Source organism: Mauremys reevesii, linkage group 1 (assembly GCF_016161935.1).
Source record: "Mauremys reevesii isolate NIE-2019 linkage group 1, ASM1616193v1, whole genome shotgun sequence".
In the NCBI taxonomy this organism is placed as follows: Eukaryota; Metazoa; Chordata; order Testudines; family Geoemydidae; genus Mauremys; species Mauremys reevesii.
In genome coordinates, this window is record NC_052623.1 from 2,364,552 (window position 1) to 2,382,109 (window position 17,558).

At 45.0% G+C, this 17,558-nt stretch overlaps 1 protein-coding gene across 1 annotated transcript; it reads left to right on the plus strand.

Annotated features, from left to right (window-relative positions):
* Positions 1–14,234: 14,234 nt before the first annotated feature.
* Positions 14,235–15,182, plus strand: LOC120370736 (olfactory receptor 52N2-like). Its single transcript, XM_039485852.1, has one exon. The coding sequence runs from the start codon at positions 14,235–14,237 to the stop codon at positions 15,180–15,182; it is 948 nt and encodes a 315-aa protein (XP_039341786.1).
* The last annotated feature ends 2,376 nt before the right edge of the window (positions 15,183–17,558 follow it).

Consider the following 17,558-nt stretch of genomic DNA (forward strand, 5'->3'; position numbering starts at 1 on the left):
AGAAGCACTAAGTGATAATATTGCACAAAATTACCCAGAAGTTTAATATTAGATCATAAAAATTCCGTAAAAGCACACCTGTCTCAGACATGTGTCTTAATCACAGGATACAGGTTGTGTGTCAATGGTAATGAGAATAACAGGAACTTACCCAACCTATAGAAGATTGGGATCCCTTAACTTTCCAGGGGACACAGACCAATAAGAGAAAAGAGGGTGGACACTTTTAGGGACATGCGCAGAATGTAGGTATAGACAGAATCCCATTATAAAAAGGGGATGCCCAGCATGGGAAATTCAGCCCCTATGGGAGACTCCAGCAGGAACCACCCGTCTACTGATGATCGAGCTCTGAGAGACCCATCAGACCCTAACACTATTGTTAAGGATGGGAATAGAACTAGAGTTGTAAGTGGTGCAGATGTGTGTATAGAATTGCTATAGGCTTGGGTAATTGTAACGTTAATAAAACTTATCAAGTAGATTAGGCCTTGTACTGATGAATGTATGTGTGGTCACTACCTTTGGTCTTTACGTGTTCCTAGAGACTCTAAATTTGAAGCAAGCACCAGAAATGACTTTCACTCTGTTAAGATTGAAACTGTAGCCACCAGAGCCGAAGCCACGGTGGTGTAACACCACATTACAAAATTTACTTTTATATAAAATTAAAGGCTACAAAATCAATGTTTCATCTTATTTTTTCCCATCCATTTGCAGAATGAATTTTGTTATTTGCACCAATATCAAGGAAATGTGCGGATGTGCACCACCAGTAGAAACAGAAAGGTAAATATATATATATACACCTCTACCCTGATATAACATGACCTGATATAATACGAATTCAGATATAACGCGGTAAAGCAGTGCTCTGAGGAGGCTGCGCACTCCGGCGGATCAAAGGAAATTCGATATAATGCAGTTTCACCTATAACACGGTAAGATGTTTTGGCTCCCAAGGACAGCGTTATATCGGGGGAGAGGTGTATATATAAAGTTACCATCAGGCTAATTACTCCAGCCAGGACCGGTTAGAACTCAGTCACTACTCAAAGAATTCAATTTAAGTGTAAGAGAGAAATAAAATTTGGAAATGCACAGACCAGTAAAAACCCTAAAATAACAGCACATGGAAAGAATAAAATTACAGAGCGTAGATGTGCACTGCAGGAAGTATGAAGTAAGAACAACAACAACACATGTATGTATTGGGAAATGACTGCGAAAGAGAGAGAATGTGTGTGCATGTGAGACCGAGACAGTGTGTGTGTGTGTGTGTGTGTGTGTGAGAGAGAGAGAGAGAGAGAGAGAGAGAGAAGGAGAGACGCAGACTGTGTGTGTGAGACTGACGCAGTGGGTGTGTGCTGGCTGGTGGGGAAGGTACGAGGGACCATGCTCTGTCTGTTTAAGCACTGCAGCACCCGCCTGTCTGACGGCTCCTTCAGACTACAGCAGCTGCCAGAACCTCCATTCCCCTCCTGAGCCCTGCTCCTCACCCCCACTCTGTGGAGATGGGGTACATGGATGGGGGAAGATTGGGGAGGGGGACACCCTGACATCAGCACCCCCCCTCCCTCTGCAAAGCAAGCAGGAGGGTCCCGGGAGCAGCTGGCCAGGGGCTTCAAGGCAGAGGGCAGGAGCAGGGTGGCTGCAGACCAGCGGGGGGAGGGGCAGTTAAACACAAGTTGCCAGAAGTTTGTGGCTCTGCTAAGGAAATGCCCGGCACTTGATTGACTCTTGGGTGGCCTGTCATAGGTTTCACCCCCACTCTGATCTTTAGGGTACAGATGTGGGGACCTGCATGAGAACCCCTAAGCTGAATTACCAGCTTAGATCTGGTTGATGCCACTACCAAATGGTTTAAACACACGTTTATGGGAAAGTCATTTGGAAACTTTTCCTTCCCCCTCTCCACCAATTCCCTGCTGAACACAATCCAAAATCCTTGGATCTTAAACCAAGGAGAAATTACTCATCCCCCCTTTCCTAGCAGGATTGGAGTTTAATTTCCCTTCCCCTCAACAATTCCTGGTGAGTCCAGATCCAACCCCCTTGGATCTTGAAACAAGGAAAAATCAATCAGGTTCTTAAACAAGACTTTTAATTAAAGAAAAAGAAAGGTGAAATGAAAACCTCGGTGAGATTAACATGCAAGGAAATCTCACAGACAACAGATTCAAAACACAGAGGAGTCCCCGCTGGGCAAAACCTTAAAGTTACACAAAAGAAAAACCCAATTTAAATCTCCCTCTTATGCAAATGAAGTCACAAAAGGAAATAAACATAAGCTAATTTATTCCTTCTCTAATACTCACTACCCTGGTTGATTCCTGGATCTTTTCACTCCGGCACAGAACTTAATGAATAGAACAAAGGAAAAACTTCCCTCCTTCCTCTTGAAACATCTTGTCCCCCCATTGGTTCCTCTGGTCAGGTGTCAGCTAGGCTAGGTGAACTTATTAACCCTTTACAGTCTGTTTATGACATGATCACATAGCTTAGAGGGAACACTGGGACTCTGAGTTAGCTCTTACCACTCAAGAAAGAGATCTTGGATCATTATGGAGAGTTCTGCAGTGGCCGTCAAAGAAGCAAACAGAATGTCGGGCATCGTTCAGAAAGGGACACAGCAGAACCTCAGCATTATGAACACCAGAGTTACGAGTCACCAGCCAACCACACACCTCATTAGGAACGGGAAATACACAATCACGCAGCAGCAGAGACCAAAAAAAAAAAAAAAAAAAAAACGAAAGGCAAAACAGTACAGAGCTCTGTTCAGTGCAAACTACAAATAAATAAATAAATAAATAAATAAAGGGGAAGCCGGAGGCTAAGCGACCAGGGAATTGCAAAGAGGGGAGTTTGAGAGGGGGAGAAGGAGACTCCCCTGCTGAACAAACAAGGTGTCTGGACTAACCTTGGGGTGAGAGTGTCTGTGTTTTTCTTGCTCTTTCAGGTTATTTCAGTTACTGGGGCAGTTGGGTTTGTGTGTCTAGAACTGTTTGACCCTTTGTTCCCTTGATCATTTTTCATCAGCTGCCATCAGATTTGTGATCACCCTCCCCCTGTGTGAGGTTGCACTCCATATGCTTTATGGAAATATGCTTATGAATATGACATGACTGAAGTGTGCTTTATGCAACTGGTCTTGTAACATGTCATTAGAAAGCTTGTAATCTACTCTGTGTGTTCATCCCATTCATTTTCAGGTATTACTTCTATGTCTGGAGTTAGGAGAATAAGAGATAAAGTTGTATTCCTGATGTAAACATATTAAGTGGAAGCCATTAAGGGTGCTTCAGAATCAATGCACCGTGAATGGGTTTATTTACCTGTAAGCCTTCCTGTGTACCTGTGGGCCAGCCCGTGGGTAATGGAGAATGGGGTCTCACAGGGACATGTGACCATGTCACCTGACACTGAAATCCATCTAAAACCTTGTACTTTTCCATGCAGGAGGGGTGTGGGCCAAGCACAGACAAAAGATCCCTGCCTTGTGCCACAGCTATAAGAGGGGGTGGAGCAGGACAAAGGGGGTGGCAGTGATGATGGAACCCCTGCTTACTGCCTGAGATGTCTGCTGGAACTAACAAGGGCTGTACCAGGGGACAGGATCGGGCCCAGACTAGGAAGGAGACTAGTCTGTGAAAGAAGCTTATTGGAACATCTCTGAGATGTAACCTGTAATCAGTTTCTTAATGTATTAGGCTTTGACTTGCGTGTTTTGTTTCATTTTGAATTGTGATTTACTTTGTTCAGTTGTGACAGATTTTTGTTACCAATCTGCCTGGAACGTCAGTTGATCAGGCTGACGCTACATGGTCTTTCTTGGGGGAAGAGATGACGACGCACGCACACCCGGGTCTAAATTTTAAAGCTTTATCAATAAAATATTTAAAAAACCAGCGGTGAGTGTGGGAACTGCTTCCATGTCACTCAAAGGAAGGAAGAAGCGTTAGTGCTCAAACTCTGACCTAGTTTCATGCTCAGAACCAAGTGGCTGGCCAGCCCCGGGGGTACCATCAGAAGAGGAAGATGTGGGGGGAATGGATGGGAATCTGTCCTGTGCACAGATCATCCAGGGCTCTGCTGCACAGTCTCCAACTTGCTCCTGCTCTTGAGAGGGTTTTATGCCCTGGGGTCTCTTGGGGGGGGGTCCCCTTCAAAGACCTTTGTCCCTCTGCTTGGTATTCCAGTTCTGACCGCCCTGTGTGACTTCTTCGGCTTTCCGAAAACAACCAGCTTCAGGGCCAGGAGACAGTCATGTCTTTCTCTTGCTGGCCTTCATCAGTCTCGCTTCTTTTTGCAACCTCTGCATTTTGTTCTGTGGTTTTCCTTTCTCACAGCATGGCAGGGTTGAAATCTCACCCACCCCCCTTCTTTCTTGGAAGGTAGCAGCACATCTGTGGCCTTAAGCCAGCTGAAGTCAACATCTTATCTTGGGTCTAGCAGGAGTGCAGAGTTAACCCATTTTCTGCTTTCTCTCTCTGCTGTTTTTTTCTTCTCCCCGCTCCTCGGCCTCCTGAAGCCTGCAGCCATAGAAATCAGAGCTGGTTATGTAAGAAACAAAATTAAAATTAAAATAAAAAATAAAAAATAAACTGTATTTGTACAAAGTGGAACAGCTCCAGCTGGAGAGCTTGTGAGCCCCATGCAAAATAACCTTTTTCCTGCTGCTCAGGGCACTCATGTGGGATATGGGAAACCTGTTGTCAGGGTTATTTCCCCACCCTGAACTCTGGGGTACAGATGTGGGGAGCCACATGAAAGCCCCCTAAACTTATTTCTACCAGCTTAGGTTAAAACCTGGTATGCTGCCACCACCAAGTGATTTGACAAGAAACAGGGAAAGGACCACTTGGAGTTCCTCTTCCCCCAAATATCCCCCCAAACCCTTACACCCCCTTTCCCGGGGAGGCTTGAGAACAATATCCTCACCAATTGGTTACAAAGTGATCAAAGACCCAAACCCCTGGGTCTTGGGACAACGGGAAAATCAGTCAGGTTCTTAAAAGAAGGATTTTATTTAACAGAAAATGTAAAAAAATCACCTCTGTGAAATCAGGATGGAAAATAACTTTACAGGCTAATCAGATTCAAAGAGCCCAGAGGAACCCCCTCTAGCCTTAGGTTCAAAGTTACAGCAAGCAGAGGTAAAATTCTCCCAACAAAGATAAACCTAACACGCCTTGCCTGGCTGTTACTTACAAGTTTGAAACATGAGAGACTTGTTCAGAAAGATTTGGAGAGCCTGGATTGATGGCTGGTCCCTCTTAGTCCCAAGAGCGAACAACCCCCAAAACAAAGAGACTTCTCTTAGGGGAGAGTCTGATGATAGAGAATCTCCAGGTTATAGTCAGGAGCAGAGGAATGAGAAGTATAATGTAAGGGCCGGATCAGATGATAAACAATCACATAAAAAAGAATCTGGCACATCAGAAAAAGGCAGGCTAATAAACAGGGACAAGTTTTTAAAGTGCTTGTACACAAATGCCAGAAGTCTAAATAATAAGATGGGTGAACTACAGTGCCTTGTGATAAAGGAGGATATAGATATAATAGGCATCACAGAAACCTGGTGGACTGAGACCAATCAATGGGACACAATCATTCCGGGGTACAAAATATATCGGAAGGACAGAACAGGCTGTGCAGGGGGAGGAGTGGCACTATATGTTAAAGAAAGTGTAGATTCAAATGAAGTAAAAATCTTAAGCGAATCCACAGGTTCCATAGAGTCTCTATGGATAGAAATTTCATGCTCTAGTAAAAATATAACAGTAGGGATCTATTATCGACCACCTGACCAGGACAGTAATAGTGATGATGAAATGCTAAGGGAAATTAGAGAGGCTATCAAAATTAAGAACCCAATAATAGTGGGGGATTTCAATTATCCCCATATTGACTGGGAACATTTCACTTCATGACGAAATGCAGAGATAAAATTTCTCGATACTTTAAATGACTGCTTCATGGAGCAGCTGGTACGGAACCCACAAGGAGAGGCGACTCTAGATTTAATCCTGAGTGGAGCGCAGGAGCTGGTCCAAGAGGTAACTATAGCAGGACCGCTTGGAAATAGTGACCATAATACAATAGCATTCAACATCCCTGTGGTGGGAAGAACATCTCAACTGCCCAACACTGTGGCCTTTAATTTCAAAAGGGGGAACTATACAAAAATGAGGGGGTTAGTTAGACAAAAGTTAAAAGGTACAGTGACTAAAGTGAAATCCCTGCAAGTTGCGTGGGCCGTTTTTAAAGACACCATAATAGAGGCCCAACTTCAATGTATACCCCAAATTAAGAAAAACAGTAAAAGAACTAAAAAAGAGCCACCGTGGCTTAACAACCATGTAAAAGAAGCAGTGAGAGATAAAAAGACTTCCTTTAAAAAGTGGAAGTCAAATCCTAGTGAGGCAAATAGAAAGGAGCACAAACACTGCCAACTTAAGTGCAAGAGTGTAATAAGAAAAGCCAAAGAGGAGTTTGAAGAACGGCTAGCCAAAAACTCCAAAGGTAATAACAAAATGTTTTTTAAGTACATCAGAAGCAGGAAGCCTGCTAAACAACCAGTGGGGCCCCTTGATCGATCAAAATTCAAAAGGAGCGCTTAAAGACGATAAAGTCATTGCGGAGAAACTAAATGGATTCTTTGCTTCAGTCTTCACGGCTGAGGATGTTAGGGAGATTCCCAAACCTGAGCTGGCTTTTGTAGGTGACAAATCTGAGGAACTGTCACAGATTGAAGTGTCACTAGAGGAGGTTTTGGAATTAATTGATAAACTCAACATTAACAAGTCACCGGGACCAGATGGCATTCACCCAAGAGTTCTGAAAGAACTCAAATGTGAAGTTGCGGAACTATTAACTAACGTTTGTAACCTGTCCTTTAAATCGGCTTCGGTACCCGATGACTGGAAGTTAGCTAATGTAACGCCAATATTTAAAAAGGGCTCTAGGGGTGATCCCGGCAATTACAGACCGGTAAGTCTAACGTCGGTACCGGGCAAATTAGTTGAAACAATAGTAAAGAATAAAATTGTCAGACACATAGAAACACATAAACGCTTGAGCAATAGTCAACATGGTTTCTGTAAAGGGAAATCGTGTCTTACTAATCTATTAGAGTTCTTTGAAGGGGTCAACAAACATGTTGACAAGGGGGATCCGGTGGACATAGTGTACTTAGATTTCCAGAAAGCCTTTGACAAGGTCCCTCACCAAAGGCTCTTACGTAAATTAAGCTGTCATGGGATAAAAGGAAAGGTCCTTTCATGGATTGAGAACTGGTTAAAGGACAGGGAACAAAGGGTAGGAATTAATGGTAAATCCTCAGAATGGAGAGGGGTAACTAGTGGTGTTCCCCAAGGGTCAGTCCTAGGACCAATCCTATTCAATTTATTCATAAATGATCTGGAGAAAGGGGTAAACAGTGAGGTAGCAAAGTTTGCAGATGATACTAAACTGCTCAAGATAGTTAAGACCAAAGCAGATTGTGAAGAACTTCAAAAAGATCTCACAAAAGTAAGTGATTGGGCAACAAAATGGCAAATGAAATTTAATGTGAATAAATGTAAAGTAATGCACATTGGAAAAAATAACCCCAACTATACATACAACATGATGGGGGCTAATTTAGCTACAACGAGTCAGGAAAAAGATCTTGGAGTTATCGTGGATAGTTCTCTGAAGATGTCCACGCAGTGTGCAGAGGCGGTCAAAAAAGCAAACAGGATGTTAGGAATCATTAAAAAGGGGATAGAGAATAAGACTGAGAATATATTATTGCCCTTATATAAATCCATGGTACGCCCACATCTCGAATACTGTGTACAGATGTGGTCTCCTCACCTCAAAAAAGATATTCTAGCACTAGAAAAGGTTCAGAAAAGAGCAACTAAAATGATTAGGGGGTTGGAGAGGGTCCCATATGAGGAAAGATTAAAGAGGCTAGGACTCTTCTGTTTGGAAAAGAGAAGACTAAGGGGGGACATGATAGAGGTATATAAAATCATGAGTGATGTTGAGAAAGTGGATAAGGAAAAGTTATTTACTTATTCCCATAATACAAGAACTAGGGGTCACCAAATGAAATTAATAGGCAGCAGGTTTAAAACAAATAAAAGGAAGTTCTTCTTCACGCAGCGCACAGTCAACTTGTGGAACTCCTTTCCTGAGGAGGTTGTGAAGGCTGGGACTATAACAATGTTTAAAAGGGGACTGGATAAATTCATGGTGGCTAAGTCCATAAATGGCTATTAGCCAGGATGGGTAAAAATGGTGTCCCTAGCCTCTGTTCGTCAGAGGATGGAGATGGATGGCAGGAGAGAGATCACTTGATCATTGCCTGTTAGATTCACTCCCTCACTGGCACCTGGCATTGGCCACTGTCGGTAGACAGATACTGGGCTAGATGGACCTTTGGTCTGACCTGGTACGGCCTTTCTTATGTTCTTATGTTCATATGTTCCAAAGAGCACAAACAAAAGCCTCCCCCCACCAAGATTTGAAAGTATCTTGTCCCCTTATTGGTCCTTTGGGTCAGGTGTCAGCCAGGCTACCTGAGCTTCTTAACCCCTTACAGGTAAGAGGATTTTGGTGTCTCTGGCCAGGAGGGATTTTATAGTATTGTACACAGGAGGGCTGTTACCCTTCCCTTTATAGTTATGACACCTGTACTTAAGTTCCTACTCCAAATCAGGTAGAGCAGAAATTTTGGATTTGGTCTCCCATGTCTCTCTCTGGCCTTGAAGTCTAAATATTAAGATGGGTGAACTGGAGTGGCTGGTATTAAATGAGGATATTGATATAAGAGGCGTCAGGGAAACATGGTGGAATGAGGATAATCAATGGGACACAGTAATACCAGAGTACCATATATATCGGAAGGAAAGAACAGGTTGTGCTGGTGGAGGACTGGTGCTAGAGGTGAAAGAAAGCGTAGAATCAAATGAAAATTTGTAAATGAATCAAACTGTACCATAGAATCTGCATGCTCTAATAATAAGAATAACGCAGTAGGGATCTATTACCAACCTCCTGACTAGGATGGTGATAGTGACTGTGAATTGCTCAGGGAGATTACAGAGGCTATTAAAATAAAAAAAACTTCAATAATAATAATGGGAGATTTCAATTATCCCCATATTGACTGGGTACATGTCACCTCAGGACGGGATGCAGAGATAAAGTTTCTTGACACCTTAAATGACAGGTTCTTGGAACAGCTAGTCCTGGAACCCACCAGAGGAGAGGGAATTCTTGATTTAGTCCAAAGTGGAGCACAGGATGTGATAAAAGAGGGGGATATAGCTGGACTGCTTGGTAATAGTGACCATAATATAATTAAATTTAATAATCCTGTGGCAGGAAAAACACCACAGCAGCCCAACACTGTAGCATTTTATTTCAGAAAGGGTACAAAATATATCAGAGTGACAGAACAGGGTTCCACAGGTGATCGTGGCGATTACAAGGTATCAGACCATATGGAGATCTCAGCATTATCCCTAGTTTTCTTATTAATCAACTATAATTTTTAAATATACACAAATACACAGAGCAGCCAATTCCTCTCTGACTCAGCACAGAGCCCAAGAGTTCTCATCTCCCTTTGGGAAGGTCCATTAATTACTGTTTATTCCTAAAGATGAATAAATAGCACGGAAGTGCAGACATGGAAAGAGAGAGATTGGCTAGAATGTGTCCGGTCTCCAGCCTGTTTACATCCAGATGCGGTTTCTCCAGTAGACACTGAGCGAACTGACGGGGATTGCACAGAGCTATATTATAAATGCTGCACTCCTCTGTGTCAGCTCTCGGTGTGAGATGCTGCTGCAGATGCTGGATTCAGAGCGGTATAGGTCACAGCTACCTGAGGGGGATTCCCAGGGAAGACGCTTCCGTCTCAGGATTCACAGGTACCATCTCTTGCTGAGGAGCTCACCTGCTCGACAAACCCAGTGCAACATGGGCGTGATGGGATGGGGAATAGGTCTGGGGTCCTTTCTGTTCTGCACAGCCGTAAACATCCCAGGGCCCTTCCCACAGGGGATGGGTTTGCTCCAGTATCACTGGCCAAAATGTCCTTCTTTGCTGTGTGACCCCTGCCCACCCAGGTTGATGGGCTCCAGCCCCAAGGTGGCTGCATTTCAGTGGCACAGAGGACCCTTCAGGATGAAAGGTGTCGGTATGTGGACAAGACAAGGCCAAATTTTGAGTCCATCACCTGTGATTTACTTAGTCTCCACTGAGGCAAATCTTCACTTGGAGGGAGAGCTCAGGAGCCAGCTGTGTGTTTATGCACAGACACTGTCCCCTCCTGCTCTTGTATTTCAGGGCTCTGACTGTTAACGGGGGGGCGGGGAGGGGAGGAGGGGAAGAGGGAGCCGTTACCTGACTTGTCTGCTGGAAAATAAGGAGGTGTTAGGGCTCCTCACCGGAACAATTCTAAGAATTTGTCAACATGGCCAAGGCATAGAATCATAGAATCAGAGGACTCGAAATGTCAGCTAGGCAGGAGGGGCGCCGGGAGTGGACACTGAATCAGAGCAGTGTTGGACCGCAGGGATTCGAGAGGTCGTCTAGTTCAGTCCCCTGCAGTCATGGCAAGACCAGCACCATCTAGACCATCCCTGACAGGTGTTTGTCTGACCTGCTCTTAAAAATCTCCAGTGATGGAGATTCCACAACCTCCCTGGGCAATTTATTCCAGTGTTTAACCACCCTGACAGTTAGGAAGTTTTTCCTTTTGTCTAACCTAAACCTCCCCTGCTGCAATTTAAGCCCACTGCTTCTTGTCCTATCCTCAGGTATTAAGAAAAACAATTCTTCTCCCTCCTGCTGTAAGACCCTTTTCTGTACTTGAAAACTGTTATCATGTCCCCTTTCAATCTTCTCTCTTCCAGACTGCACAAACCCAAATTTTTCAATCTTCCCTCAGGTCATGTTTTCTAGACCTTTCATCATTTTTCTTGCTCTTTCTCCAGTTTGTCCACATCTTTCCTGAAATGTGGCACCCAGAACTGAGCACAATACTCCAGTTGTGGCCTAACCAGCACTAGCTACCATCTCTGAAGGAGGTGGATTACCTACGCTGATAGGAGAACCCCTGCCGTTGGTGTAGGTAGTGTCTACACAGAAGAGCTATGGCAGCACCACTGTAGCATTTGAAATGTAGACAAGCCCTCAAGCAGATCTTCCAGTAAAGGATCCAGTCTGGGTCTGCAGCCATGAGGAATCCACCACTTCCCTTCGCAGTTTGTCCCAATGGTTGATCACCCTCAGGGCTAAACCTTTGGCCCTTATTTCCTACTGGAGTATGTCTGGCTTCAACTTCCAGCCATTGGGTCTTGCTCGGCTTTTCTCCACTAGATTACAGAGCCCGTTATTATCCACGGTTTTATCCCAATTAAAGTCTTTGCTTAATCATCTTTTTGATAAGATAAATAGATGAACCTCTTTAATTCTCTCTCTGTCCGGCATTTTCTCCAGTCTCCAATCATTTTTGTGGCTCTTTTCTGCACCCTCTCCAATTTTTCTACAGCCTTTTTGAAATGTGGACCCCAGATCTGGGTGCAGTCGGTTTCACCAATGCCATGTGCAGAGGTAAAATCCTCCCCCTGCTCCAACAAACCAACCCCATTTGTGTATCCAAGGATCACATCAGCCCTTTTGGTGACAGCATCGGAGTGGAAGCTCATATTTAGTTGGGTGTCCACAAATGACCCCTGTTATAAACATACAGCATAAAATTTATATAATCAGTAGTATATTTAGAGGTGCATGTGACGTATTAATTTTGTTTTCTCATAAAGCTGCAGGAAGAAATCACAGCCGGTGTAGAGCAGGCTGTCCAGCACTGTCTATGATTTGGGGGGGTGTCATAAACATACAGGTAAGGGTAGCATAACATCCCTCCTTACCTGTAAAGGGTTAAGAAGCTCACATAACCTGGCTGACACCTGACCAAAAGGACCAATAAGGGGAGAAGATACTTTTAGATCTGTAGGGGAAGGTTTTTGGTTTTGAGTTCCTTTGCTGTCTTGGAGTCAGCAAGGAACCAGGGCAGGGAAAATATATCTCCCTAAGCCATATCTGAGCTAAGCATCTACTACTGCAGAAACAGTAAGTAATAGCAAAGAAATGCATTAGATTATCTTTTGTTGTAACTTGTAAATTTTCCCTGGTTTTATAACTTTAAAGTTTTGCCTAGAGGGGAAATCCTCTGTGTTTGGTATCTTTTTGTTTACCCTGTAAAGTTATCGGCCATCTTAATTTTACAGAGGTGATTCTTTTAGCTTTTTAAAAATAAATTATTTAAAAAATCTAATTGTTTTTCAGTGTCCTAAAGACCTAGGGGGGTGAGGGGTGGGGTTGATCTGTGCTCACTTTGTAACCAATTGGTGAGGATATTATTCTCAAGCCTCCCCAGGAAAGGGGGTGTAAGGGCTTGGGGGGATATTTTGGGGGAGGTAGGGCTCCAAGTGGCCCTCCCTGAATGTTTGCTTAAATCACTTGGTGGTGGCAGCAATACTAAGGGCAAGAAAAAAATGTGTGCCTTGGGGGAAGTTTTTAACCTAAGCTGGTAAAAATAGGGGTCCCCATATCTGTACCCTCAAGTTTAGAGTGGGGAGGAAACCCTAAGAACCCCTAAATCCTTGTGCGTGTCTGCATCGGGCCTAGAACTGATCCCTGCAGAACCCCACTAGAAACACTCCCATTCACTGACAATGGCCCATTGACAACTGTTTTCTGACATCTATCAGTTAGCGTTTTTAGTCCTGTATGCCCGACTCATATCAAATAGTGTTCATTTATTATCTGAATGTTCTCCCCTACTAAATCAAATGCCACAGAGAAATCAAAGTCTATTACATCTGTGTGGTTCCCTTGATCAACCAAACATGTTCTCTCATTACAGGATGAAACTGTGTTTATTTGACAAGACCTGTTTTTCATAAATCATATTGTTGACTGGCATTAATTATATACCTAGACTTTTTTTTGGAACAAATCCCATACCAGCTTTTCCATTGTTTCCTAACCTTGTCAGATCATTTTTTAAACTTTCCCTTTATTTATTTTTTAATACTTTATGTTTAACACACAACCGTCCTGTATTTGCCTTTGTTTTTTGTCTCTGTTGCTGCCTGATTGCATCCTTCCATTTCTGAATGAGGGGTGTGGCTGATCAGTCAATTTGTAGCTCTGGTGTTTGTAACTCTAAGGTTCTACTGTAGATGCTGTTTAACATTCTCCTTTACTGCTAATGGACTGGAAAGTATTCCATCGCCTATTTGCCATGAGTACCTCATACTTCTTTCTAAATGCAGAAGAAAAATATTTTCATTAATACATCTACCTTTTCTACAACATTAACAAGTTTCCTTCCTCCCTTAGGAATTGGCATAAACCTTTTCTAGGATTTCTTTTAAATTGCCTCCTTTTTGTGATCCTTAGCCCTCCCAAGTATGGATTTACCCTAATATCTTTTATGTCCCTTATCAATTTTCATAACTTCTCATTTGTATTGCTTGATAGCTGCATTCCCTTTCCCCATTTGTTATATATTGTTATTCCCTCCCTAATTGCTGCCTTCACTTTGCCACTGAACTGGGCTTTGAGCCAAAATTGTCTAGTAGTGGGGTTTTAGCTATTTAATAACCTTATCTTACAGAACTCCCAATTTTCATTCAATTTTTCTCTTTTTTTTCCTCCCAATCAGTTTTGCTGATAATTTGCTTCAGCTCTGGGGAATTAGACTTTTGGAAGTACGAAGTGTCTATAGATATTACTGGTTAGCAACTGTTCTCTCTTTGTCCCTTTGAATGTAATCAGTTGCATTTTTTTATTTTGTTCTCCTCCATCATATGCTCCCTTCTTTCTCTCGTCTCTACACTAAACAGTTCAGATATATAGGAATTATTGATGCATGAAGCACCATAAAATATGGAATTGGCATTAGTAGGGTCAGTTGTTCATAATTCATTTTTCTGCATAATGAAAATGCCATTTTTCAGTTTCTGAAGAGCAACCGATCTGCTTCACCCATGAGAACAGGCTCCAGTTCTGCATGTAGTGTCTCATATTAACATTGTCTCTCCATCCAGGCATTTGTACTGCGACCATCACCCTAGACACATACAGAAAGCCATGTGAATGTTCGGTACATGCAGGAGACACCGTTCTGCCTCACTGTTGGACACATTGTCCCCTACTCCATGTCAGATTCCAACACAACCGACTTCACCAACCCCTCCACCTTCATCCTGCTGGGCATTCCTGGCCTGGAGGCAGCTCATATCTGGATCTCGATCCCCTTCTGCACCATGTACGCCATAGCCATCTTGGGGAACTTCACCATCCTTTTCATTGTGAAGAGGGAGCCAAGCCTCCATGTGCCCATGTACTATTTCCTCTGCATGCTGGCCATCACCGACCTGGTTCTGTCTACATCCTCTATGCCCAAAATGCTGAGCATCTTCTGGTTCAATTCAAGGGAGATCGATTTCAGTGCCTGCCTCACTCAGATGTATTTCATTCACTGCTTCTCAGCGATGGAGTCTGGAATCCTCGTGGCCATGGCTTTGGATCGCTACGTGGCCATCTGCCATCCCCTGAGACATTCCACTATCCTGACAAACCCTGTGGTGGCCAAGATCGGCCTGGCCGTGGTGCTGCGTGGCATCATGCTAATACTGCCCTATCCCTTCTTGGTGAGGCATTGGACATATTGCAGAACTAACATCATCCCCCACTCGTACTGTGAGCACATGGCTGTGGTTCAACTGGCCTGTGCTGACATCCGTGTCAGTAGTTACTATGGCCTCTTTGTGATATTCTTGTTGACTGCTCTGGATGTGTTTTCTATTGCTGTGTCCTATACCCAGATCCTCAGGGCCATCTTTAGCATCCCCACAAAGGACGCCCAGCTCAAGACCTTTGGGACCTGCAGCTCCCACCTCTGTGTCATCTTAACCTCTTACATCCCAGGTCTCTTCTCCTTCTTCACACACCGGTTTGGCCACAATGTGCCCCTGCATTTCCACATTCTCATAGCCAACGTGTACCTCCTGCTGCCCCCCATGTTAAACCCCATCATCTATGGGGTGAGGACCAAACAGATATGGAACAGGGTGCTAAGGCTCTTTACTCATCAAGGGACGTAAAGTTTTCTCCTGGTGCTCTGGCTCTCAGGCCAAGCTCTGAGCAGAGCTGGCTGGTGACATGGTGCTGGGCCCCCTTCCTGAGTCACTGACTGGACAGTCAAAGTGGCCTTACTGCGCTGTGTCGGCATGACAAACAGGGGAATTGGTCTGTGTACAACCCAGAGGGTTGCCACCTTTCTAATTGCTAGTAAATGAACCCCCGAGGCCCTGCACTGTGCTGCACCTCTTCCCCCAAGTCCCTGCCCCTGCCCCACCTCTTCCTCAAAGACCCTTCCCCCATCCCACCTATTTCCTCGAGGCCCAGCCCCCTTCTCCACCTCTTGTCCCACAGCCCCGCCCCTGTTGCTTGCTCCTCTTCTCCCCTCCCCCATCACTTGATGGATCATCTCCATGTTCCTCCCCCAACCTGTGCTCCCTGTGCTCCTGGGATGGGAGGGGAGCTGCTGCATCCTGACAAGCAGCCTGCCTGCTGGTAGGAAGCAGCCTGGTTGAGCAGGAGCTGCCATGAGTTAATGACCCGATGCCTCCCCACGCCTTGAAGTAACTGAACACTGCCAGTTGCCTTTTAGACCGGACTGTCTGGCTGAAAACCGGGTACCTGGCAACTCTCAATGGCAGCTGGACACGGAAGCCAAAAACCCAACCCAGATGCATAGAAAGCCTATTAATTCCCATTTGATTGTATGAACCATCTGTATCCTTGTGTCTTTGGGCTTTTCCTGTGCTTGTCACTCACTCTTTTCATTCTAAGGGGCAGGAGGCTGGGGTGGAGGCATCTGTCTGTAAATACATTCATTGGTCATTAAAGACTGTCAGAATCTATCGAGATCTCGCCAGGAGAGAAGAAGGGTGTAACTGCATTTTAGGTAAAACCAGTTTTCTCCAGCGTCTCTGCAGAGGGATGGTCATGGAAGGAACCTCCCCAGAAGAGGGACTAGAGAGAGGAGGTTTTGGCCCAGATCTTCAAAAACACAGAGAGAAGCTGGGGCACAAGGGTGGCAGAGGGGACTCTTTGATTGTGTGGGTGTGGCTGCAGGAAAGAATCAGACTCCTGCAGGAGGAGAAGCCATGAGCTGCAGGAGGTGGCCTCTGGACACCCTGGAGGGCTCTGACCAATCCCACAGATGCTCCAGGGCAACGAAGGCACAGAGACAGGTGTGCAGGTGTTGTGCTGTGTTTACCGGGATCTCGGGATCTGCTGTGCTGTCTGAAGTAGAGGAATTGTTTCAGCAGGGCCTGGGTCTGTTTGCTGTAATGATCCTGTGCCCTGAATGACAGAAACTGGAAACCGCGTAGGTCCCAGGGGAGCTCTGGGAAGGGTGGGCTGAGAAAGTGCTCCCCAGAGTGCAAGAGGCAGTGAGTCCCTGTTCTAGTGGATTTCGTCCTCCCTCCCTCCCTCTCTCTCTCTGTCTCCCTCTCTCTCTCCCTCTCTCTCCTTCCCTCCCTCCCTCCCTCTCGCTCTCTCTCTCTCTCCCCATGCATTTTAGTTCCTTTTCTCTCCTTTCCTTTCTAAATCCCCCCAACACACACACACACACACGCGCACACACGCCTCCCTCTCTCTGCCAGTTAGAACGTGCATCCCGCGCTAGGTGGCGGTTACAAACACTCTAGGGGCTGGTATTCCATTGACTTTAGTAGCAATTGCAGGTGCAGCACTGGGAATCGCTGCATCTGAGAGCTGATCTGACAGGCAGTGAAGCAGGCACATTATTCCGGTTATTCATCCTGGTTAAACAAAGTCTCTGGCCATCAGCATCAAGCAGCCTGCAGCTGCAAACTGCACCCAGCTGGTGGTAGCTTCATAGACAGAGCTGGAGGTGGCTCAAAAGATGTGGCACTTGGAGAGCAGCAGCTGCTGTCCTGTTCTCTTCTGCAGCCTCTGTGGGGATGTCGTGGCATCAGGCTTGCTGCAAAGCTGCAAGTCGATAGAGCAATGGGTACCCCAGCTCCCGTGGATGGAACTGAAATGTGGGGGCTGAGGAAGGCTGAGGGGCTCCGGGGTGACGTTTTCAACGCTCCTGGTCTCCAGCAATTGTTCCGTACCAAGTGGTAGCACAAGATTAGGAGTGAGGATACATTGAACCCACAGCCGCCCCCACCAGCTGTGTTAGTTTCAGAAGCTTTCTTGCTGGGGACACATTACTTGGGTAATTGTAACTTTAATAAAAGTTATCAAGTAGACTAGGCCTAAATCTCTTTTATATTTTAACCTAAATGTGTGTTGTTTCCAGTGTAAAGGGAAAAATCTGCCCAGCAACAGGGGCTGGTTCATTGTCCTCGCCACACTGAGGGAGGGGCAGACTGGGTAATAAAGTTACACTGCTCAGGCTTCTGAGCAGGCAAGACAGTGCAGCTCTGGTGTCCTAGGCTGGG

What these genes read in the sequence shown, in the direction of transcription:
- LOC120370736 (XM_039485852.1), top strand. Translation starts at nt 14,235, where the DNA reads ATGTCAGATTCCAACACAACCGACTTCACCAACCCCTCCACCTTCATC.